At 37.3% G+C, this 26,444-nt stretch overlaps 1 protein-coding gene across 2 annotated transcripts; it reads right to left on the bottom strand.

Annotated features, from left to right (window-relative positions):
* Positions 1-1,521: 1,521 nt before the first annotated feature.
* RELL1 (RELT like 1) lies at positions 1,522-26,003 on the bottom strand. 2 transcript variants are annotated; one of them, XM_061379691.1, is made up of 7 exons: positions 25,824-26,003; positions 14,861-15,103; positions 13,000-13,071; positions 11,631-11,688; positions 9,074-9,313; positions 8,196-8,383; positions 1,522-4,629 (listed from the first exon to the last, which is right to left on the bottom strand). In XM_061379691.1, the coding sequence occupies exons 1-6, from the start codon at positions 25,909-25,911 to the stop codon at positions 8,203-8,205; spliced, it is 882 nt and encodes a 293-aa protein (XP_061235675.1). In that variant the 5' UTR covers positions 25,912-26,003; the 3' UTR covers positions 1,522-4,629; positions 8,196-8,202. The 2 variants fall into 2 exon arrangements, with proteins under 2 accessions (XP_061235675.1, XP_061235676.1); XM_061379692.1 differs by lacking the exon at positions 1,522-4,629 and adding an exon at positions 7,085-7,670.
* Between the last annotated feature and the right edge of the window lie 441 nt (positions 26,004-26,444).

The following is a 26,444-nucleotide window of genomic DNA, read 5'->3' on the forward strand; positions in this document are numbered from 1 at the left end:
ATTAGAGCATGTTTTCCAACTGAGGTTGTTTATAAAGAGATTCAGTAATAATAGAAAAGAAATGCTTTAATGCTTACCATGTTTCAAAAACACAGTACACGTGCTTTGTGTACTTTACAAGTAAAGTCAGATTTTACTAGTAGCTCCCTCATCTGTTTTGCTCCAACAGCATGAGTTAGGATCCTGAATTCTGGCATAATACTGTACTAAAACAAAAAAACAAAAAACCCAGACAAACACCAAAGTGCCTGTGGTGGTGAAAAAATAACAGAAGTATTATTCAGGTAAAAATAAAATCTATCTGGAAGAAATTCTTCACGTTTCTTTTGACAACTATGTCAGTCCATTTATAATAGAATTTTTCGAACTTTAATACAGCAAGCCTCTTGTATTTCAATATATACACATACTATCTAATAAAAATGTGTATTACATGAAATTACAATCTTCTATCTGTATCTTCTGTCAAAGCTTGTTGATACGGTTATACTGCATTCAGTTTTAAACTTCAACATGAACTGAAATTGTCACTGAAAGCATTAGAAAGTGAAGGAAAAGGGGGCAAGGGGAACACAGGCTAAAGGAACAAGAAGATAGCATATTACTCTCAGGTTATTTTATTATGCAGAAGAGAAAAGGAAAGAAAAAAAAAATCCGCCCAAAAGGGGATCAAGAAAGTGTTCAATTTCCAGAAGCTTCACAATCAGTATCTCAATTCTCTTCAAAAATTAAGGCCTGGAGGAATTTTTGTTTGTTTGTTTAATTGTGAATATAAACCACAGCTGTGTATAAACCTCTAAAATTCAAATACAGATCTCAAAATAGACCTTTTGTGATACAGCTAGGAACACTGAAATAAACAAAAAAAAAAACACTCCTGCAAATCGGATGGTACACTGATAATCACATAGCAGCTACCCACAACTTGCTTTGAGCCTCCTTGACATCACTGATATACAAAACCTCAATTTTAATGCAATTTACAGATCATAGTTATCTGTGAGAACGTAATGCAACAAATTCAGCATTGTAGTATCACAGAGGGACATAGGCCAAGAGGAAGCAACTGCCAAGAGCTTCCTGTCATTTGTAATTTTTTGTTCCATCCCTTATGAAAACAATTGAGAATAAAGATAGTACTGTGGACTTTTAAAAGTTCAATGTCAAATATAGTAAGTTATTTTTTAATTAAACTTTTTTATAAAGATTGTAATTTAAAGTTGTTAAAGTCTTGATCCTTTAAAGGTAAAAGGCCTTTAAGATAATCAGATACCAGAATGGATTAAAGCACAAATTTTCTTCTTTCCCATGTAAAACATGGAACTAAAGTAATATTTGCAATTGTCCTTTCTCAAGAATATAGAACTGCTCTGAAGTATATCACGCCACAACCTAATCTTCTCACTACCTCCATAAACAAAAACTTAAGATGCAAATTATACAAACTGCATTATACATTAAGACTGTGCAAAGGTGAAGTTCCACAGAATGGATGCAGGCTTAAAGAAGTCACAAGCCAGCTTAAGAATCAATACTTTTTATTTACTGCTTGGTAGTACAAAAGTTGTATATAAACTATTTTGTTAAAAATACATCTGATATGCAAATTTAAGAAAGGCAGACTAATATGGCAATATCCATACCCCTACAAAATAGCAGAGTGTAGTGTTAAATGCACTTCAACAGGCACAGTTTCTAAATCCTCTTACTGAAGTAACAATGCACAAATTCAATTCTTGCACATATCAGGTCATCTAATACCTTATGTATTTTATACAGGTAAATAATGTTTTCATATCCAACACATTTTCATTTCCTTTATTCTACATATCTCCAATGGAATCAAAATAGAAACTACTTTTAAATTAAGTAAAAAAATACATATTTCTGTTTCAGCTTTCTTCCATCTTTTTGGCAAATTTACTTGCAGTACTAACCCATCATGTATCAAAACATGACAAACAACGTTATCAAAATAACCCCCCTTTTTGTATTTAAAGCTTTTGCAACAGTCTATAACTGTGTATTTCCTTTGTGAGAGTTACTTAAACAGCTTGGTTTTGCCCAATATTCTCTTTTTCCAGTAACATTTTATACTCATAGCTCTCAGTCTTTTGGAAACTGAAGCTAATTACTATAACCAATACTAATTAAGTTCTTCTAGAAATATTAGCTCTTCATATAAATAATTAAGTGAAGCTTGGAGAAAAAAAATAAAGATCAACAATATTAAATGTATGCCTTTAAGGTGAGTTTGGTGTTTATCTTAAAGAGATTTCCTAAGTAAGATTTAAATTAATGGGAGCAGGGTTGCTAAAACAATAAAGCTCCAGTCCTGGCTGAACAGTTATTTTGGGTTCTCAAGGATGAACAATATCTCTAAGAAATACACATTTTAAAAGGAAAAATAAACCATTTAATCTTTTCAGAACTTTGTTTGATTATAGTTTGCTCTGGGGTTTGTTTGTTGTTCTGTTTTCCCCAAAATACAGCATTGGCGAAACTTATATATTGTTAAGTATATATATTGGTAAGTGTGGCCAGCAGGTCAAGGGAAGTGATTCTCCCCCTCTACTCTGATCTCATGAGTACTGTGTTCAGTTCTGGGATGCCCAGCACAAGAGGGATATGGACCTGTTGGAGCAAGTCCAGAGGAGGCCATGAAGATGATCAGGAGGCTGGAAGCACCTCTGCTATGAAGACAGGCTGAGAGAGTTGGTCTTGCTCAGACTGGAGAAGAGAAGGCTCCAGGGAGACCTTATTGCAAACTTTTAGTACCTAAAGGGGCCTGTAAAAAGCTGGAGAAGGACTTTTTACAAGGGCATGTAGTGTCTGAACAAAGGAGAATAGTTTTAAACTGACAGAGGAGGTTTAGATTACATATTGGGAAGAAATTCTTTACTGTGAGGGTGCTGAGGCATTGAAACAGGTTGCCCATCCCTGGAAGTGTTCCAGGCCAGGTTGGACAGGGCTTTGAGCAACCCGGTCTGGTAAAGGATGTCCCTGCCCATTGCATGGAATTTGGAACTAGGTGATCTTTAAGGTCCCTTCCAACCCAAATCATTCTATGAGTCTATGAAGTCCAGATAGTATCTCATGGATACAAGTAGAAGAAAGACCACCTGCAACACATACTTTCAGCAAGCGTGAAAATAAACTTCATGTTTCCTGGGAAGACATGGGAGTATCTAATACATAGGCATTGAGACTAAATTTTATCTTTTTACACATTGATTGTTAACACTGTGTAAACTGATGAAAAAAACCAGATATGGTTTCAGATATGAAGGAGAAACACAGTTTAGAGCAATTGGACTGAAAGGATTGGAAGTATGAATTTAAAATAAATCAATTTCAATGCAAACACTGATTTTAACTGAGTTAATAAAATAAATTTATAGTTCTCAGAATATAGTGCAATCTCTACTAAAATGCGTTACATTAGAACTTAAACTCTTAGGCAGTCAAAGCAAATGATATTTTTCAGTTTCTATTACACAGCAAAGTTTGCTAAGTATTGTAAAGATTTGCCTCCCCATAACAAGTAACAGGACAAAGTAGAAATCATGATAAGCTGACACAAAGAATATCACAAAACCATCACTGGTATTTTTAGTGGTAAGTCATACTTCAAATATGAAGGGAGTGACACTGGCTCAAGATTTCAGTGCCAATGAAAAAAAAGCTACCCTCAGTCCAATAAAGCCACTCTGAAGTACTTTAGCATATACCCCAAAAAATTTTTTTATGTCAGGTATTCCATATCCTTATCTAAAGCTTGAAATATGTTGCCTTAGCTTAATTAGGAGCCTGTGGATAAAAACAAAAAAAGGCAGAACTATTAGGCATTCTTCAAACACAAGAGAGTAGGTACAAGAAAACGTGAAACAAGTGGCCTTGAGGAAAGTAACCTTCCCAAGAGCTTACACAGCTACATAGAAAAAAATGCTGTTCAGCCTATGTCAAGTAGTAAGGGGGAGTAAGGAGGAGGAAGAAAACAATTTGACATCTGCATATAACTGAGCCACTCTAATGTGAAGTAACCTTTAGAGTCCAAGGGCTTATGTACTAAAGGCACACATGCAGATTTTGGCTGACATAATGATCTACCCTGTATGTTTTGCTTGGCTACTAGTGGTTAGATTAAGAGTATTTTCATCTTCCAAAGGCTTGCTTTTATCTTCAGCAAACACTTGTCAATTTTGGAAGGGCAGAACAAAGGAGAAAAATCCAGATGGATTAGAGGGGTGAACACAGTTTATCCATAGGCTAATCATATTACATGTAATACTGAGCTCACTAAAAATGCTTGTCTAAGTTTTAAAAAAATAAAATAAAAATTAAGATTTGGTAAGTCTTTTACCTTTCCTGTCCAAAACCTTAGGTTTTATCTCCAAGATGAAGCCCAACATTTGATACGAGGTCCACAAAGGTCAACAATATTTAAGTGTCTAAACCTTAATGGCTTTGCACCAGTAAAAATCAGTGTTTACCCTTGCATGGATGCCACCACAGAACTTGTAAAACGCAACAATGCCATAAATACATTTCCTTAAATAGTATATTTCTCTTGGGAGTTTTCAGTTTTCTCCACAGTGCTAGCAAACAAGTTTCTTCTAAAAGTTCCACCTGCAAGAGAAGAATAAAAATAAGCCTAAATAGCAGAATTAGTTTTAGACTGAGCATGCCACAATTAAAAGTTAGCAGATGCTCCAAAATGGGGAAAAATGCCACAATCACAGGAAGTGGTTGCCGTGCATTGCAAGTTTAGCATGTGAAATCCTAAAGGAAAGAAACTGAAAATTTAGCTGGTACTTATGAAAATGATGGACAAATGCATGGACAAACTAACAAATCACATCACAGTGCAAAGCACACATAACTGAAAGGATACTAGGAACGAAAGATGTTAAATATCTTCACCGCACCAGTACTTTAAGTTTTTGTTTACCTGTAGCTTACAACGGGTGTGCAAGAGCTCAACTCAAAATTCTGACTTCAACCATCAGTCTGTCTACTACTTTATGTACCACTAAGCATATTCTAAATAAACTTAAATGATGAAATGGAGTCTGCTGAGAACATGGACTGTGGAGACATGGAGAAGACATGCTATAGCTTCAAATGACACAGCCAGCAAGAACTAGGATAAGCTGAACTATCATAGAAGTCACTTTAAGAAAATACTTGAGAACATGTCAGTTTAGGAGGGGAAAAAAAAACAAAACAAAACAAAACAAAAACACCCTGAACTCAAAAGCAGCAGTGAAAACAAGCAACCAGCAATATTACATCATTCAGGTACTGCCCAACTCAGGTATACCATTTCATACAGGAATTCTCAAGTAACATCAGTTAAAGTCAGGCCACAAAGCACAAATCTACTGCCTCAAAACACTGGAACAAACCTTTTCTGTTGACTGTTAAATACACATTTGTGTCTGCCTTCTTCCTCTGCATCTGAAGATCTAAGCCAAATTTTCCAAAACCATATGCTTTCTATAGTAAATTTATTGGCTGAGAGTGCAGAAATCTTAAATGATACTTATCTGTTCAGTTTCTGTTAATGAAGCTATAATGATTTATTAAAAGTCTGAAGTAACTGAGTAAAGGTCTAACTACTACCTGTTCAGATGTGAACAGCTTTTCACAGCAGTGGACAAAAACTAATCTAGAGTCATGCTAGGGAGCAGTGTCATAGTCTTTCAAGCAAGATCTGTTTATTTTTTTGTAGTGCACATCAAACAAGCCTGGAAAGTTTCCCAGATGATTTACAAAATAGCTCTGTTGGACTGGAAAGACCTTTACAAGAGATTCTGCTTTTAGAACATGTTTTCAGAAAGGGCAATACTTTAATCCTAAGGGAGGTTCTACAATGAAAAGCTGCCATAGATGGACATTTAATCTTTTTTTTTTTTTATGGCTATACTATTGTATCTCCCTAGGGAACAGCTTATTTTTAGATTAAAGTAGTCATGGTTTAAATTTAGAGAACAACTTTTAGATAATTACAGGGAATCTATTTTTTATTTAGGAGAGAACAAATTAGAAAGAAAACTGGACTACAAAACATTTTTAGAGTCACTTTAAAAATTATTACTTTTTTCTAAACCAAAGTGCACTGGAATTAGCTTTATTTTCATATATGCCTTTTTCTATTTCAAATGTTTACAGAGACTAAGTAGTCTAAGTAAAAAAAAACAAACAACGCATTACAAACAGTCTGATCATGCTAAATTTAGAGATACAGGAAAGAAAGGACAGTCACAGGAGTAACAAAACAATTAGCTGGCTATGAAAATGTCAATGCAGCCAGTGAAGGAAGAGGTTATTTCTTCTTACATTTAGCTAATATTGATTTTTTAAAGAGAGGAAAAAGAAAGAACACCAACAAAGTAACTGCTGAGTATCAGGACATAATTCTGAATCAGAAAGTAAGAGTAGTTTGTCTTTCACTGACATCTGCAGATCCTTTGCAGATTACAGAGCAGCAATAAGTCAGCAGCCACTAGAAAGCTACAAGTTGCCAAAAACTGTCATAGAACAAAATGCAGAAACAAAATACTTAGCCATCCTTACAGCTATCTCTAAGGATGCTGTATACACCTGGAAGGCAGCTGTATTTACACTGGCTTTTACAACCATTTGTCCAGTTTGGTCTTACAAATGTCCAGCAATGAAGATAGGACAACTTATTTCAACTTCTTAATTTTTGAAACCTTAACTCCACCTCCTTGCAAATTAGCTCACTATTTACTTTCTAACCCACTGAGCAAGAAGAATTTACTTAATCACACTCCACAGCCTTTTAAACATTTGGTAACATACCACATCTCCAAGTCTTTCTTTCTCTGTGACAGTGGTTCAAAAAAATTTGGTATAATTTAATGATAAGGCACAAAGTCCAGACAAATACACACTCCTTAGTTCAACGGTCCTAACTGTGCTGCCAATAACGGTTGGTAGGAAGTATCCCACTGCATACCAGTTCTCTACTTTGCCTTCCTTTCTTAATTGATACACTTACAGAACGTCTTATTCATTAATAAAAAACAGATATAAAGAAAAGGCCACATCTCAAACCTTGGCTTTTCAAATTTAACCTCAAGACACTCAAGGGGGTTTGGGTCTTGTTACATTGTTAAACATACACAATTTCCACTTGTGCATTTCCCTCATATCTGAAGCTCCTAAGAGTTTGAAATGGACTGAGCTGACACAACATGACTTTATCTGTTCTCTCAGCATACAGAGATTTTGGCACTGTGCACTTTGTTCAGTGTCTTCAAATCTAGGGCCTTTGTCACCCCAGAACCCCTTTCCTCCTAAAGGGAACGCTCTGTATTTGAATTACATTTATGTAAAATCACCTTTCCCCTTCAGATGATCAGTCAGTGTGTCATCAGTTAGAAGCAAATCACATTGACTTACAGGGGCTTTTCACCCCAGCTGTTACAAAAAAAACAAACCCAAAAGAAAATCAAAAACAGTCAGCAGTGCATTCCAAAGCCATGCTGGACACATTGACATGCTTCATGGGGTACCTCAAGCAATTCACTGAACTTTGATGACGCACAAGAAAACCCCAACCTCCTTAGTAACCTACCTAGATCCCTGTGATATGAGCATTTTCATGTGTCTCCATTCCTATTAGCCAAAGATCCACTGATCTATCAGAGAAGTACCTTGTAAGCAGTCACTTACATAAAAGCACACAGTACAAGGCAGCAAGCATAAGGAAGAAGCATTTAAGTTATTCCAGTGATGCAACTGTCAGCAGCATTTGTTTCTTCTGGGTAATAAGCACATTGCCACTAAATCTGAACCACCACTTCTTGCAAAAATTAATATTCAGATGTTTAATTTTTTTGGACCTCTGATGCCACCCTCCACAAAGAGTTTATTTCAACATCTACTCTCATTACAAAGCCTAAATAAACAATTAGATAAAAATTTGGTGGATAATTTAGCCTTTACAAATTTATCATTAGCTGAGTGAGCAAATATAATTTTTTGAAAATATAATCTGATTGATTCAATCTGATTTTCTTCTAAAACTTCTGTAGAAACTTTTTAAATTAAAAGGTGAATTTTCATGCAGAACCGATACATTTTCAACTTCATTTTTCGTTATCAATTACCTTCACTTATTTGACAACATACAACTTTCAGCACGAGTTCCCACTGTGTGTTACCTGCAGTTTACTCGGAGCTTCTCCTCTCTCGCATCTCCTGTTTCACAGATGTGGCAGGCACTTCAGTGTCCTCCTGTTTTGCAGGTGTGGCAGGCGTATCACCATTGATACTCTCCACACCGGTAACAGACATCAAGCTTTTCCGTTCTTTGGAATTCGATTTGTGCTCCACTTTTGTGACTCTAAATCTGAGGTAAGCAAAAGAAAGATTCATTTTTATTTCCTCAGATTAGTTAGATTGCACACAGTACCCAATGTAAGGACAGGAATATGTTTTCAGGTCCTCAAGACCCTCAGAGCTGACAACCACATAGGACCAGCTTCACTTCAAAGAAGTCTTCCTTCCCACTACCTACATGTACTTGTAATACTCACTATTGCTAAATCACACTTTCTCTGGGAATTATGTTTTCAAGCAAAATCCACAGATAGCATACTACTTCTTAGAGGAGTAATTATCTAAGACAACTATAACATAAGCTGGGAATTAAAAATAACAAAACAGAATGCTTTCTATAGTTCACACTTACTTGAAAAATACCAAATTCAGAAAGAGGAATTTATTGGTGTGCAACCCTTCCTTCTTTTTAGCCAGTGTCAATAGAGCAATAGCTATGGATTTATACCCACAGTAAATCCCCAGCTATTTACATAATAATAATTAAAAAAATAAAAAAACAACAAATACAAAACCCAAACAAACAACCCATGTTTATTTCTTCCGGAAATAACCTCAGTCTAATAGTAATAGGGTTACAAAAAACAATTGCTGATGCTATAAACAGTGTAGAATCAATAAATACCTGATCCAAAATGGGCCACTGTATCTTCCCTATGAAAACCATACTTATTGTATGACCCAATGACCCAAGCCTTACCTTCCCACAGAAAGGACTGTAACTTCTCCGATACGACTTCTTCTGTGCTCTTTAGATTTATGAGCTGGCTTTATGAGGTGCCATCGTTTGTGGCTACAACGAGTACAAACATCCTGTTCTATTGCTCCTCCAACAGTATGGAAGTGATGGCCTTTACAGCTGTGTTTAAATGGAATAACACCAGGTGACAAAGGAGATCCTGGACTTGTTGGACTCCCGGGAGAGGTAGGAGATAAAGGGCTGTAGGAAAAAGTATAAAGGAAATTTAGTGTTTAGTACAACATCCTGTTTCTTAAGAAGAAAAAGAAGAGTAAGATATAACCTTCAGTTACGCCTGTGAATAACTTTTTCAGGGACCGTTTATTTGTGAGGATGTCTGGTTTACGGCTCCCTCCAATATCCTATTTTTGCAGTTAAAATCACTTCCATAAATTAATTCAGCTGCAGTCATGTGGTTAAGATAATTAACACAAAGGAAAAGGAAACATAAAAAAAAAAAAAAAGGCTAAAAGAAAACAGTTTACCTGAAATTATACTGATGAAGACATGCAATCAGCTCCTTAAAGTCACACTTGGAGAACTATGGAAACTATTTTAGCGTTGTTACAGTACCCCCAGGAAATCACAAAAGAGCATTGTCCTACAACACTGCAAAGAGCCAAACTGTCTACCATGAAAAGGAAAGGACTCAACAGATAATTCGGCTTAAGCTTCAGAAACACTTTTTTCTTAAAGTACTTTGAAAGAAAGAAAAAGCAGTATAACCACCAAGAAGTACTTATTGAGAACATCTGATTGATTCAATCCGATTTTCTTCTAAAGCAGAAAAGCAGGCAGCATATAGAGAAACCAGATGTACTTTTTTTTGACTTCAGCATCAATTTTGATACCGTGCTGCAACACATTCTCCTAAATCAAGCCTCTCAGTACATTAAAGGTGAAATTTCTGCAGCTTAAGGTAGCACACCTTGTTTGAAAAGAAAAAAAAAAGAAAAGGAAATACCAGGAAATTACATATTAGTAGCTTACTATGAAACTGGAAAGGCACACTAATGTGGTTATTCTGGTCCTGATGATATTCAGTGTTTTAATAATTCCTTGCATAATAGAACAGAAGAATAACTAAAGTACCCATAAACTCTGGGTCACCCATAGTAACCGTAGAGGACAAGATGAGAAATGAGGATGATCAGAAGAGAGCATGTGTATGAAACACACATTCAAACATACATAAACCTTATTAAAAATATTGCTGTATTGCAGGAAGGAAAAACAAATTTCAGTGCTTTAGCAGAGAAGCTTTATAAACCCAGATTACAAAGGAACGAGCCAGAGGATCATTCTGCAGAAAAAGAAGGTGAAGATCACAAGCTAAACATGAATCATTATGATTTTGTTGCTTAAAAGAACAATCAGGAGTATAACCTGCTAACCTAGAGCTACATTACTCAGCATTAATCATCTCTCAGCTGATCATTCCATCCAGTTTTGGAACTGTTATTTCAAGAAAAATACTAACAAACTGAAGAGACTCCAAAGGAGAACAGCCAAACAAAAGAAATAAAATATGCCACAAAAGACAGGAGTTACTTGGATGCTTATTTTCAAAACAAAAATATCGACATAAGACATTTAATGGTCTTCAGATACATAAGAGAATGCTACTAAGGGAAAACTGTTCAACATCTGAAGCAAAGACAGGACCTAATGGCTTTAAGTGGCAGAAGTGAAGATTTTGCTTAGCCATTACTTTTCTTATCATTAGGAAATGTTTCATAATGCATCAAACTTAGAAAAAAAATACAGTGGATTTGCACTTAAGTTACTAAAGCTTTGGGAGTATCTGTCAGAAATTATATAATTATTTTCCCCTTCCCTTTACCTTTTGTATTTTAATTCACCACTGAAACAATAGCTAAAATTCCCAAAATAACATCACACATATCTACACAAAAAGACCGAGTTAAATTCAAATATTTCTGCTGCACCGTAAGTTTAAAAGGTACTTATGTAGAGATATACATAAATGATGCATCTGAAATTCAAGAGATAAACTATTTTCTCTATGTAATTCTCTAAATGTGTACTGAAAAAAGTAAGAGGTGGGTCAGCCAACGTATATTACCATGATTACAAAGAAAAAAGTAAACCAGGAGACACAGAAAGAAATGTCTATTTCGAGTTAGCATCCATACAAAAGAACCAAGTGCTGCTTATGTTTCTTCAAATCAGAGGAACTTTGGACTAAGCCAAATAGTAAGTAACTTCACTGTGATGTAAACAAGTATTGCAGCCTCTGTAAATACTTAACCCAAAAAGCAATGAACCCGTATCACACACCTAGAACTCATAACCAGAAGAGCCAGTTACTAACCCAGGGCACACATTAAAACTGAGTGACTCAGAGACACCACAATCAACATAAATCAATGGAAATCAACGTATTATCATCTCAGCGGGCAAATCAAGGAACTGATGTACTCAGGAAACAAAATCTTCAGAAAGGGTACATTTTTTGTTGCCTCAGGAAATATGCATTAAGAAGATGAGGAATTACCTTTCAGGTTCAAAGGCACTGCTATCTGCTACCATGGCCTTTAGCACATCAGCATTTGCTGCAATGAGAATAAACAGAATTCTTCAGAAGTGCACAACTCAAACCTCAGAAAAAGCAAACAGCAAAATTAAAGGTCCTCAAAGAAACTTCATTTAGAAGAAAGATGACTGCATCATGCATAGCTCCAAAAAGGCACAAGAGAAAATTGTGCAAAAAAAAAAAATTGTTAATATAATTCTATGTGATTTTCTTAACATGAGCTACTAAAAGTACAGTTCATACTGCACTCAAAAGCTCTGCCCCAATTAAGCCATGTAACACAGCCATCTACACAACACTCCCAGACAAGGTCTCTGAAAAGTTTAAAACATCCACTTGACCACAGGATTATCATCACCTCATATATATATATAAAGCTACTTCAGATGAAAGACACTGGTTCAATTGAGCCCTACAAAATGCAAATTATCAGCCAAAAACAACCAATAGCTCACATATTCTAAAACACATATGGGCTACACCTAATCCCAGCCTCCATGAAAAATACACAAACTCAAAGCCCTGACAGTTATTAAGTAAAAAGCCAAACTAAAACAACAAAAAACAATAAAAAAGAAGAAAAAAAACAAGGGGAAAAAAAACCACAAACCAACCCAAAAATACAATTTCTCCAGAGGATTAGTCTTCATTCAAAAATAACTCAGAGCTAGCTCAACACTTCAGAGAACTTCAGTTTACACAAACATAAAATTAAAAGGCTGCAGGTTCTTGTGCTATAAAAACATGCAGTCTCCTAAGTGTTTCTTCTCCTGGGCAAGTAAGTTCTGAACTAATGAAGCATTCCATGGGCTGCTTAACTTTGATTTTACTTTTGCAGTCATATCATCTTCTTTATCCTTTATTCTGCACACACAGCACATAAAATTAGTGCTCGTCTACCCTATAGTCTCAGTTATTCACAAAACCTTTCAGAGAACAGCTGCAAAAATCATTTCAAGACAAAAAGCTTAATCTGGTCAAAAAAAACATTTCCACATGCTTTAAACATTTGCCACTAAGAAAGCAACCTTGAGGTTTTCTTTCACAAACAAAAGGATGAACCAAAAAATAAAAATAAAAATCAAATACCCAAATAGTTAAAGTATCAAGAAATGCATGAACCAAACTTCCCATACAAAACAATTCTCAGGTAAGCAAAACCTTCCCTATTTTGTTTGAAGTTATTGCCTTCTAAAGGCAATCTCAAAGAGTTAAGCATGTACAAAATGGTTATTAAATAAAAACACATGAACATACCATACTTCAGAATATGTGGAAAAAAAAAAAACTTGTTATAGAACACCATAACTTGAACATCACAATACTATACCTTCATTTTTCATAATGTAGTTAACAATTTGTCCCACAGTGTCGCTATTCTCATGTATTGTTTCATTCATTTCTGTGCAAGGAAATAAATATGTTATCAATATCTTGGGCTTCCAAATCAAGAAGTGAGTTATTTTAAAACAAAGTAAAAACAAGGCCACAAGCTAAAACCAAACCAAACACCAGAAGAAATTACTTCAAAAGACAGACAACATCTATTGTCACTTCAGAATGGAAGCTTAGAGAAGACTTTCTAGTCCTTATTCAGAAAAAAATACAAACACAAGTTTATGGAGTCTAGACATCAGCTCTAACATACTAATTTAAGACTTGAATAACTTGAATTAAAGTTGAATTTACAAAAGCATATGTCAAAACTCGTGCTATATCCAGTAAGGAAGAGACAAGACAGCAGTATTTGTATTTGGGTATGCAATAGGGAGGGGAAACAAACAAAATCATTAGTCTGCCCAAGTCACTATTTTAAAATAGATACTATCACCTTCTAGAATAAGAGGGATTCAATTTAAGCTTTTCATCATATTTGATTTTTTGCAGAAGCAAGGAATTTAAGAAAGAAACCTTACAACTAAATACTTCTGGAATCAATTGCACCTATTAACAATACTGGAGGCTTCCCCAGAAAAACTTCAGAAGTCGGAGAAAGATGGGAAAGAAAAACAGAACTGTGAGGAGGCACAGCTCTGCCGGTTTCCAATAATTACGGCTAGCTTTAAAAATAAAAAAAAGAAAAAAAAGAAAAAAAAAACCAAAATAAAAGAAGTATCACAGGATTGAGACAAATTTGTAGGTGAGATCCTCCTGAATCTGTCTCAGCAGTAGTAAATTAGGGGTTTCAACATCTCTGTACCCATGCTCCATCTTCATTCTAATACAGGTAACTGTGCAGTGCAACTTTGAGCTACCTCCCCAAGACCTAGAAGTTATCCCCCTATCATGACTGCTCACCTTGCTGTCACCAAGCAGGTGAACTAACAGATCAGCCTGTTCCATCCCCTACATGCATGCCCCAGGCAGTAATTGCTTAAGAACATGCTAACACATCATTACTATACCGAATAGCTCTACCCTTACCACAAAGCCAAAAAGCTGGAAGTGTAATTTGCACTTACTATGAACCTACTGACAGTAATTAATTAGGAGAAAGGAAGAAGCCCAAAGTATTTACAAGTGACTTGACACTTATATTTACTTAGCCAAATGCTATAGTGGCTTACTATAGCCCTTCCCAAGGGATAGCATTCTTTTCTTGTTTTGTTTTCAAGTAAGGGTAGATGGAAATAAGGAACCATAAAAATAAAAGCACAAACATTAGAACAAAAAGAAGTATCTTTAGGAAAAAAATATAAGCAGTACACATAACACAACACAGAAAGTAGACAGTCCAAAGGCTGTTTTATAATGAGACGGGAGATACGAATGACAGAGCAACGGGAGCAAAGACTGCTAACACAAAACTAAGATTTTAGGCTTCATGTAGCAGGGCTTTTTATCTCTCCTCAGATGAAATTATGCGTAATAATATTTTGTTGCTAACAGCAGGTGGAATGCAGAAAAGTAATCTGGTGACTGTGACTGCAGTGTACAGCTGCAAACAAATATACTGGACACTTTGATCCCTCTGTAAGCTCTTAACTGATGTTAGAGGACTTGCATGGGAAATTGGAACACTCCTAGTTTTGACTGGCAAAGATCAAAACGCAACGGACATATAATGGTAACAAAAATATTTTCCTTAATATTGTTTTGATGTCAAATATAGACAGAGAAATGACAGAAGTCTCACAATAAATTATTCTATAGTTGTAGAGAAATGGGAAGTAATTAGACTTGTTGATTACCTATTTTTTCATCAAACTTTTCTTCTTCTACTTGTTCTGCCTCTGTTGTACAACGATATCCTTTTTTCTTAAGGACATGACAGATCAGGATCCCCAGGAGACCCATGATGAAGAAAACAGGAACCAATGCAAAAGCAATATATTCTAGGTGTTCAGCCTTGCCATCACTGCCATCAGTCTTAGTTGTCAAAGTAGTTGTCTGTAAATCACTGCTTGACAAAAACTGGAAAAACGCTCCATTGCCTATGCAAATGAATAAACACAGGTATTACTATACTCTGTAAATCAATTCAAAGCATTTAGAAAATTGCAAGCAGGACTAAATCCCCTAGCATCAATGTGATGTACCTTCTGTGATGACTTGAATGGGCAACACATACTTCACTAGCTGCGAAGCCACACCCGTAACAGTAGCTATTCCCTCTTCATAAATGATTACAAGACATCTAAGGTGCAAAACCCCACATGGTATTTCTCAAACATAAGAGTGAAGAACAATATTCTAGCCTAATAGGCTTGTGAGCTCAATAAAAGGGCTCACATATTCCATGGAAGTGTAACACCACCACTGCTCCTTGTCCCCACCAGTGAGGAAAATGAGATACCATTTCTCCAGTATTAAATTAATGCCAAATTGCTAAAAAAAAAAAAAAAAAAAGGACATGGATTCCTCCCTAATATGTAAGCACAGGATTCTGAACTGACCTTTGCAAAGCAGTATCATCAGGTGTGAGAGAAATACCATGATGTTTTTCTTAATAGTGGGATTTCACAGTACGAAAGAAAAAAAAATTACTCATCAGCATAAGATAAGCTCATTTCCCTTGTTTAAGATTCAGAACCCATTTTGTATTTAAACTTGAAACAGGATGAGACAAAGGCTTTACGTTTTGTTTGCAAAGAATCTTAAGTTGCAGCATACACACTAGCTTTAGACTCACAATTATATATTTTTGTTTCAATTAAACTCTGAATTTAACAGATGTATATATTCCATTCTATAGACTGAGCTTTTGAACTACCAGAAGTATAGAATATTTACATTAGAAGGGACCTTTGAAGTTCATTACTCCGGATGCTGCTAGAAGTGGATCTGATTAGATCAGGTTGCTCAGGTAAGCTCCATCTGAATGATGGGCATTTCACAAATTTCTGGGCAACCTGTCCCAATATTTGCCCCCTTTCATGGCTAATATACTCAGATAAATTGAAGTCTCAGTACTTTCTCATATATAAGGTAAAAAGGTGTTCCTGGTTTCAGCTGGGATAGTTAATTTTCTTCCTAGAAATCCAAAAATACAGATTTGCATACCCAAAATTCCTTCTGAGCCTCTAGAGTTTATACACACTCCCCACCCACATAAAAAGATTTAAATACCACTCCTCCAACATGCAGGAATATTGCTGTATTTCTACCCTTTATTATTGCTCTCCACTGCAACTGAAAGTACGTTTTTTTTGAGTAAGAAAACAATGACAGTAAAGACAACCAATAGGAAAAATTTCTAACACTATTTCAAGATATTTTCCATCTTTTATTAAAATGGTCAGGGAAATTCAGTCATTCCATTAATGAAACTGGTTAAAGGAACAAAGATCCATCAGAAAACCATTTATGACAGTGATGCTATCAGAATAGAATGTCTAGAACAATCAAATCACTATGTTTAAAAAAAAACAAACAACTAATTGAAGCCTCCAGAAAATTACTGAAAGACTCTTATTTCACAAACACCTCTCCTGCGTTAGCTGTAGAACTAAGCTGGATTTGAAAATACCAGTAAGGTGACAGAATTTTTTTTTAAACCTGTAGTTCTTTTCATATCAAAACACTAAGTCGTTTATTTTTAAAGTATTCTGAATTTTTCAGTACAGTCTTGAATCGTCACTTCAGTAGTACATAGCACACAAGACTTGCTCAAAGTGAAAAAAGCACTGGAACTTCATTGAAATAACAATGGATAAAACCACAATCAGCAGCAAGAAGAAAAGGTGTGCTAAAAGCATTTCTCTAAACTAGCTTTCTAAACAATAGCAGAAACACAGAAAACTTGTAAGAACTGCAAACAAACTACTGAACAGATCACAAGGCTAAATGTTAAAATCTCAGGATGTTTGCTTTGGACAAAGCCAGATGGTCTAGCTTACTCCCAAATACAAAAGTGAAAGCTGTTCACTTATAAGAGAGGCCAGCAATCCTACAGATAACTGTATACAGAATTTACTAGACAAGTAACCTTTAGATGCTTTAATTTATGCCCGAGTAGGACAACTGACCAATATACACAATTTAACACTTTCAGGCTACAACTGTTTTACACTGCAAAGAAACAAGAGACAAGAATGGCTTATGGCCACAATCATATAACCAAGAAAGTTGATCTTACATGCACTTTATTTCCTTTCTAAGAACTTATAATTTACATTTTAATATACCAAAATATTTTTTTTGTTGTTTGTTTGGGGGGTTTTTGGTTCCCCGCCCCAACTCATCACGCAGCAACAGGTACAAAATCCCTCATTTAAGCAAAGCACCTTAATTCATTTCCCAAGCAGGAGAAAAGCCATCATATCAAAGTAGTATTATTTTGGTTACCACAGCATCTCCAAATCTAAAAAATCCAACTTAAACAGTATATGTCACAAACCCAGAGAGGTATTAATAGATAAGCACCCTTCAGGTTCAAACAGAAGACAAAAACAGGCAGGTGCTTTGGGCTTCGCTTGCACATTAGTCATTTTGAGAACAAATGGGAAAGACCTACAACACTAAGAGATCCACTGCCCCTCACTACTCTAATGGGTGGAAGGGCCATGAGATCAATCTGACTCAACTTCTGCAGTTTTCTACCTCTCTCCATGGAAAGAGAGGCATTCATTCCCCAAACAAATAACACATTTCAGTGTTTTCTCCATAACCACACTAGGTAAATACCCACTTCAAACCTAGAGCAAGCAGGTCTTACAGACTAATACACCTAGAACACACTTTCCTAAAGTAATTGTGGTAACATGGAGGCATAGTCTCAGAGTATGCTCCAAAAATAAGGCCAGGATGATTATTTGTTTAAAGAAGCCTAATGTCCTATATAATTATTTTTAAATCACCAACTTGAAACCACATACGCTTGATGCAGCCACTGAAAATGTATATACAATTTACAATACAAAGCTGAGTCAGAGCTGCATACAATCAGAAGACAAATTACACAAAGAAAATCGGAAAATGAAACCCAAATGCTATTAAATGTTCACAGCAAACCATAATAAATTCTATATAAACCTGAACCAATCTCAAGTTCACAAACAACTCCAGTGACTGAGATGCATCACATTTTCTGAAACACAGATCACTGCCAAATGTTGCAAATGAATGATCATTGCAATTGGTAAACACCATCCCCACCCTGCAAAAAAGCACACCATCAGAAACTCCTCAGGTTCATGTTCCCAGCACACCTAATATATAGCACCTGTAAATGCTAGCACAGTTTGAGTTCCTTTGGTGTCAGTTTTCTTTTTCTAGCTACATAATCTGTTTCAGGACTTAGTACTTCCACTCAGACTGTCACTTGAAACACCAATGAGAAAATCTCATCAGATACAATCTAATCTGCAATCAAAAGGTGATGATAATCTAGACAAATTCTCAAATGACAGATGCAACACAAACAAGGTAAAATAAAACAAAAAAATTAAAAAAAAAAAAAAAGACAAGAACTGTGCCTATACTGGTTTGGGTTTTTTTTTCCTGACAGAAGCATGTTGGTAAAAACTCTTAGTTTATCAAGTGCATACTCTGCAGCACAATTTAGCCCACTACTTGGATTAAGATTTAAAGACCTTCTGAACCAGGCAGAGAGACATACTCAAAAGTATTTTTCCAATTTAAAAATTCATTAGCAGAGATACTCCAACATACCAGACTAGGTAGACAAGACTATGTGATTTTTCTTCAGTTGTAGATACCTAAAAATCTAGTTCTCCCATTAAAATTCAACAAGATAAACAACTTTATTTGCAAGGTATTATACGAGTAAAACATTAAATCAGTAATATTAATAATATACATAACTTACAGAAAGTCCATAAACAGCTTGATGACACTCATTTTATGTTCAGAGATGTAAAAAATCACCAAAAGCAAACAAAAAAGTATCCCAGAAGTATTTAGCTGTATCAAATACTTGGTAACCTTATAAGCAGAGTGCAGCACCCAGCTTTCATTATCGAACACCCTAATACACAGCAAGATGTCTGCCCTCAAAGACCTCAACAGTTAAAACATAATGCAAAACCAAGGCTTGCCTAGCTTATGAGCAATATATATAAATATATATTTTATTTCCCAAGTCACAGGTATACCCTTCATTGTATGCTCCCTATTCTGCTTCCCCAGAGGCATATTATACTTATTAACAGACCTGATAGTCTACCTCATTCTCATGATGTCTGATGTTGCTTCACAATGGGTTTTAATGACAACTTCGGCACATAGCAATCTTCCTTGACTCAAGTCAATTCCTATAGAAATTAATTTGCTTTGGTGATTTGCTGTCCTGGCATTTTTATATACCTGTCACTGTATACCAGTTTACACATTAAAATTACCTGAAGATGTGATATAAATAAAAAGGTTTAGGAGCAATATTCAGCACATTTAAAGTGACACTTAAAGCTACATTTTGCCACAAATTGCTACTAATTCAGATCCTATGTACTCTTGTTTCCTTAAAAATTAACATATTAGGTATTGAATTTGAGTATTGCCTGCCCTTACTTAATCTTTACCTAAAAAGTAACTATAAGGATAGTCAAACTCAGCCCAAGTCTTTTATACTGGTTCTAATCAGTATTAGTTTGACTTAGTGTTCTTTCAGCAATGGCTCAAAGAATTTTTACAGCACCTTCATGAAACAGAATATACAAGGAAAATGTTCGCATATGAAAGAATATTTCATCCTGCATTAAACTGAAATTTTTACGTGGCCTTGACATATCCATTAACATTTTTCTTAAGCGCTGTATTCCCTCCATATCAGTAAATTAATGGCTGACTACAGAAATATTCCAAGACTCGTGTCTTGAAGGCTGTGAGAAAAAAGGAGCAGACCACATAAAGCAAAGGTATTGCTCTGTAACAAACTTAAAGGGTAAAGAAAGTTTTATAAACTCACAGAAAAGGGAGATGGGAGCAATTTAGAAAGGTCATCTCACTTCATCTCACTGTCAAAAAGCAGGACTAACTGTACCTAGACAACTCTCTGCCAAGTACGGCTAAAGATCCTGAAAAGGCAACAGCTTGCACTCCACGCCTATTTTCTTTCTCACTACAAACGGAGAGTCAGAACAATTCCTCCTTTAGAATCTACTACCACAATATCTGATTTTGCTTGTACTGATATCTGCAGTTACAGAATTACTCTTTCCTTGGTTTTAGCTGCAGGTACTCGAAAAGATTTCATAGTTGGCACGATCACCAGAATCTCCCCAACATGAGCCCCAGTTATCTCAAAACTTTGCCTTTACTATTGATCTAAATAGGCAATTCTCAAGCTTTTCATAAAGCACATGACAAATCTCTAGAAGTACTTAAGACTGCATAAAGAACTTGGATTCTTGAAAAAATAAATAATTTTTATAACAAAGATCAAACCTGTTTAGTTGTTATATAAGCAATATAGCTCAACATTAAAATAATGCACTCTATTTATTTTTCTAACTCTCCTGTACTAAACTCAAGCATAATCTACATCTAGCTGACTACTTCAAGCAATTCTAGCTGGTTTTGTATTGTTTAATTTACAGAAAGCAACCCATGAACAATGATGTAAGCTCTTTGCTCTACTGATAAAGAATGCTATTTGGTTTGTCTGGATTTTGCCCATTACACCCACGCCATTTATTTCTTATGGCATGCCTTTTATAGAACTTTGTTTACATTTTAAGAGTTTGATTGTTCTAGCAATCTACTTGCTAAAATAAGTACATACTCATTCACCATCTTCTTCTCTATAATGTTCAAGAAGTCACAGGATCACATTTCCTGCTTTCCAGCACAAAAGTGAAATGCAGCTATCAATCTCAGAGTATACAGAACAAACTATTGTTGGCCTTAATGAATATTTAAAGAAATTAAATGTCATCAATGTATGACCTATTTAAGTACAAAACAAATTAAATATTCAGATATGGCATATGATACGCTTTAACATCTCAGCTAAGCATAGCTGGAAAACATGTCTCAGCAGCTTATGTATTTATCTCCCTCCCCACCACTAATGTGCCAGATCACCACCCACCTGTGGAAAAAGAGCAATCACTCAATGTTTGAAGCAATTTAGACAGAACACAATTTGCTTGGGTGGGTTTTTGTTTCCTTTCTTTTCCTTTCTTCCATACCTGGATCACTTCTAGTTCAATTCACCATGGCGACCTACACACTGTTTAAAGGGCACAACCAAAGGACTGCTTAAGCTGGCAAGGCCACACGGAGGAACAGTCAGGCATCTGGAACCTCAGCTCACCCTGCAAGGAAGAAGCACCTGATGATCATACCTAGTGCTTCATCTTCTCCTGGATCTAGAGGAAGCAGACTCTGAACTGCATTAAACTATAAAGACACTTCTTACCTCCAGGCTGAACATCTAAGGTGGATGGATGCACACTTGGATTTAAAGCATTCATCCTAAGTATCATTTAAAGACATTTCTTATTTTAAATTACACACTTTTAAACTTGGGCATAAAAATAAAGCTTGTTGATTAGCTGAACTTCCTATATACATACTAAATATCTCACTCTCAAGAATTTAAGAAAACTTTATTTTTAAAAACTTACTAAGGTAATGGAGTTTTAATGAAATTAATTAAATGCCAGAAATGGCCACCTTATGTCCCTTGGCATTTCAGAAGTGGTGGATATTTTCTTAAAATAAAGCAGGTCTAAACTATCTATTTTAATTCAGTACATTCTACTTATTTAGATATAAAATAAAGCATTCTACTACAGCTGCAGTAGAGGTTTCTGTTATCAAAGTCTAATTTCATTTTGTCAGACTCTTAATTCATGTGCTTAGCAGTGAATTTATCTAGAACCCTGATGGTAATTACGTACCGATTTAATACTGGGTTTTAGTCAGTTTAATGATAGTAAATTTCTCCAGAATGGTTTGCTGCAACTTGGAATTAAATGTACCTTTAAAAAGTTATCCAATGTAAACAGTATTTATCTGTTCTGGACACTACAGTAAAATTGCCTATGCATACCTAAGCACATGAAATAACAAGCAGTTTCAATCAGAAGTCAAAATATATCACTGCCCAAAACAAGCACAAAGACATTTAGAAAATGTTTGGGCTTCTCTGCCTTACTAGTGGTAGCTACAGAAGAGACCAGGCAAACTAGACAAGGCAGCAAAGAACAAGTTAAAAAAAAAAAAGTTAATTTTCTAGAGGAAAACACTCTTAAGTGAAGAAAACCTATTGCCTACCATTCACTGGCCTATTGTTCAAGGAAATTGTACTTTAGGGAATATGCACAAACTGAATAACAAAGAAAAACACCTATCATTGAAGAGGAACATTCAACAAGTTTGTGAATTCCGATGAACTTCTAGCTTCTTTGTAGCAATCAGAACCTACAGCCAGAAGTGAAATAAGCAGGAAGTCTGATGAGAAAAAGGAAGCCACATGATGAAAGAACGTACTGACAACTAACAACAGTACTGCTAATTGCCTTAGAGGTTAAGCAAGGTTAAGATTTGCTATTAAGAATTCTTTAGACCTCAAAACCTTCATTAGACTTGTCAAGAGCAGTATCTCAACAAAGCAAGTAGAAGGATCAACCCCAGTTCTTTAAAGCTCTTCCTAACTGCACTTAAGAGAACAATAGCAGCAAGATGCATGCAGCAAGTCTTAGGGATGGCTTACCTGAATGTAATAACAATAACCTCCTTGCCACCCAGCATTGTGTTCATAACTATAAAACCTCAAATGTTTCACAGCACCTCTAGCTGAAGCCTGCTTACAGTCCTTAAATTAAAGGAGAAGTCTCTGACCCACTGAAGTGACCACAAAAATTGTGTCCGTCAGCAATTTTTGCAGTAGGTCTGGAAAGAGAGCTTTCTACTCTGAGCTGAGAGACAAGTCTCCACCTTGACGAGTTCTTTCTTAATCCTTATTTAGTTCTGAACTACATGTCCTATCAACACTTTGAGTAAGTTGTCTGCACAAAGTTTTAGGCAGGTTTCCTTAAAAGCTTGAGGGTGCAGTGGGGATTTAGGGAGGAGACATCCCATATGTAAGGGTAGGCCCTACTGACAGCAAACTATAGCTAAAAGCATTACTGTATATTGCACATAATCCTCAGCAACTTTAAACCATACCAATTTCTACACTCCCAGACAGAGCTTGTTAGGAGCCAATAAGGAAGACCAAACCTAGTAAATCATCTCATCAGTCACCCAATCAGTCCGAACAATCCCACCATGAATGCATCTGACATTCAGAATTCAATAAGACAAGAAGAGTATCTAGAGTTTTGTCATGTTCAGAAAGGGAAAAATTGCAATACGAAGGGTATGACAGAGGCTCAGTCCATTCCTTGTGAGTGACACAATACGAGGTTGATAATGCTGCAGAAACACATACAAAGACAAAAAACTCGCGTTTCCCTGTTTAACAGTGTTAAAATTGGAGTGCTTGTGGTGTAATTGCTTTGGTCACTACTTGCACAGCACAAAGCTCCTACTGCAAAAATACATAGAAACTGATGTTTTTCATCTGTGTTGGAAAATTTCCCCTCAAATTTCAAGTTTTCAAATAAAACATGCACTGGATGCAGCTACCACACACATTTAGTAAAGCAAACTTCACCTGTTTGGCTGTTTAAAAAAATAACCAGTCTTCCTTCACACCAGATATGATTCCATAAAACGGGTAAATTTACAAGTAGAAGCAGCACCTGGTGAGCAGCAATGAAACCAAACACATCTTATCACAACATTTATGCAAACTAACAGCCACACTAGTTTAAATGAGTTAAAACCCAATTTTAACAAATACCAGAATATCTCCTGTGTGAAGATAAGGCAGATAAACTGACACAAAGCATCTGGCAAATTCAGAGTAATAAGAAAATTCTTTCATAGCTTTACACACTTCCTGCTAGACTTCCCAACTTCTGGATTTAAAATTATGATCCTCTTCATCTACATAAAGAGCCATAGAATAGTTAAGGTTGGAAAGGACCTTAAGATTACCTAGTTCCAACCCTCCTGCTATGGGCAGGGGCACCTCACACTGAACCATGTCGCCCAAGACTCCCTCCAACCTGGCCCTGAACACTGCAAGGACCAGACTTAGTTACTGCTATTGGTTTTAAATCCTACCAATGCACCAAATCCTACCAATGGCACACTAACAATCCTCCAGCAAAACTGCATTCAAGCTCAATAAGGAAATCCTGAGTATAAATATTTGTTAAAAGCCAATATAAGTCTATGTATACACATCCTTTGGTTTACTAAAACACGTTTACACTCTTTTCAAGATGCCAGCAGTAGGTAAACTGCACACTCATCTCAACATGCGCTAAAATACCGAAGTAATAACTATCAAAGAACAAATTAAATTTTTATCTATTAAAAAATATTTTACACTAAAGCAACTGAGAAGGAAAAAAAATATGGCCATGATTAAGGGCAGAAGAAAAATCCACAATTCCTCTCCTCTAACCTCTGCATACAAAAACTGAAGAAAAAAAAAAAAAAAAAAGAGGCGTCTTTCCAGTGCCCCAAAGAGAAGGCTGACAAGCCTCCCATTCCTCTTGGTTTCAGAAAACAAATAGCAGGTGGCAGATACCCCAGTCCTCTCTGACAGAGCCAACCTGCACCAATGATTACAGATGTACAAAAGTAAGTATAGGAAGACTAGAAACATTTATCGCTAATTTTATGCTAAAAAGCCCACGTTAACTGTTTCCACTCTTATCAATGTCATACCATTCAGAGGCAATAAAGCTGCTTAAATTGAAAATCACGCCAGGTAAAAAATGAGCATCAACTTAAAAATTAACGTTTAAGCATAGACAATACACAAAAAAACAGACTACACAGGCAACAAAATCTGCTTCGCTTTGAGATTATTAGTACCATAACATTTGTGGTTATCTATAAACAAAGAAAATGTCACTTAAGACTAACTTCCTCTGGCGCTTGTCTGCGTGCGAGTGTTCTTCAGAGATCTCCGGGATTACAGTCAACCGAATTTCCAAAACCTAAACGCTAAAAGCCAAGTTTACTCTCACAACAGACGGTGAAACAGAACCAATTCTCCCACGCATTTCTACCTTGCGAGACATCTGATTCCAGCTTGAAGTGGAATCAACTACGGAGGAGTTACCAGACTCGCTCTGTGCAGCTCATTAGGAGTTTTTTTTCTGTCTTTTCATCTCAACTCCGGGCTACCCCCGACTAAGCTAACAGTCCGGGCGGGGACTGTCGCGACATCAGAACCGCTCGGCATTTGGGCTGAACGCAGCCGGCCTCACCGGGAGAGACCGGCCGCTGCCGCCGGGAGCGCCGACCTCCTCTCTGCGATCCCTTCCCGCCGGGCTCCGCGGTGCCAAGGCGGAGAAGAGACACGCTCCAGTCGTGCTACCCTGCGGCGGGCCCCGGCACGTGGCTCAAACGACAGGTACCCCAGAGGCACCCGCTTCGGCCCCGCGACGGTGGGGAGAGGCTCCCGGGGGAGAGGCAACGGGGCCAGCCGAAACACCCGAACGACAGGAGAGGTCGGCAGGGCCCGGACACTCGCACCCCTCGACGAGTACACAGCCGGTGGCGGGAGCCCGCGGAGAGCCTCAGGGGCCGTCGGCAGAGAGCGAGGGGGGTCCCGGCATGAAGCTTCCCCTCCGACAGAGCTCCCACCCGCGGCGAAGGACCGAGGCCGCAGCGACCCACCGAGAGCAGAGCGGTTGCCCAGCCAGGCACCTGCCGGACCCAGCGAGGGAGCAGTCGGTGAGATCCCGCCTGTCGCTGCCGGAGCCATACCCAGCGCCTAGCCCGCGCTGCCTCTGCGTTGGCAGCCGCGCTGCCACAGCCCGGCCCGGTCAGGCCCAGCCCACCGGCGGCGGGGCGCACCCTGCCCGCACGGCGCCTGCGCGAAGCCGCCGATGCGGGGCGGAGCTGGGACGCCAAGGCGCGGCGTTCGTGAGGTGGGTGGGCTTGGCAGCTGTGGGGCTGCTGCTGAGGCCGTGGCGGGGAAAGCCGAGGGTGAAGCTTAGGGAGCGGCTGCTTGGTACCACCCCTGGTCTGGTCTTGGGGTGGGCATAAGGCGTTTCTTACGCACTCCTGCGGGGGTAGTTCCGCGGTGTCCCCCGGCCCCAGAAGCAGTTCAGATCGCAGCTGGTAGAGAAGGCTTTATGAGCCCGGCCCCTTCAGCCTGGGAAGAGCAATGCTGGGATGCAGCAGGGAGGCAAGATGGAGATGGGGCAACATTTCCTAACGGACACGGGGCAGGATGAGCTGACTTCTTGCCCCACTTACTCAGCCATGCGCTGCAATGGCTCACAAGCACCAGGT

The sequence above is a fragment of the Neopsephotus bourkii genome, unplaced genomic scaffold (genome assembly GCF_033783945.1).
Source record: "Neopsephotus bourkii isolate Nb327-2 ecotype Australia unplaced genomic scaffold, CSIRO-AGI_Nbou_v1 NB_1780, whole genome shotgun sequence".
Taxonomy (NCBI): Eukaryota; Metazoa; Chordata; class Aves; order Psittaciformes; family Psittacidae; genus Neopsephotus; species Neopsephotus bourkii.

Coding starts and splice junctions, on each gene's coding strand:
- RELL1 (XM_061379691.1), bottom strand. CDS start 25,911: ATGGCTCCGGCAGCGACAGGCGGGATCTCACCGACTGCTCCCTCGCTG. Junction 11,689..12,999: donor CTACATTATGAAAAATGAAG/GTATAGTATTGT, acceptor TTCTCATTGCAG/CAAATGCTGATGTGCTAAAG. Junction 9,314..11,630: donor AGTGCCTTTGAACCTGAAAG/GTAATTCCTCAT, acceptor TTTTTCCTACAG/CCCTTTATCTCCTACCTCTC.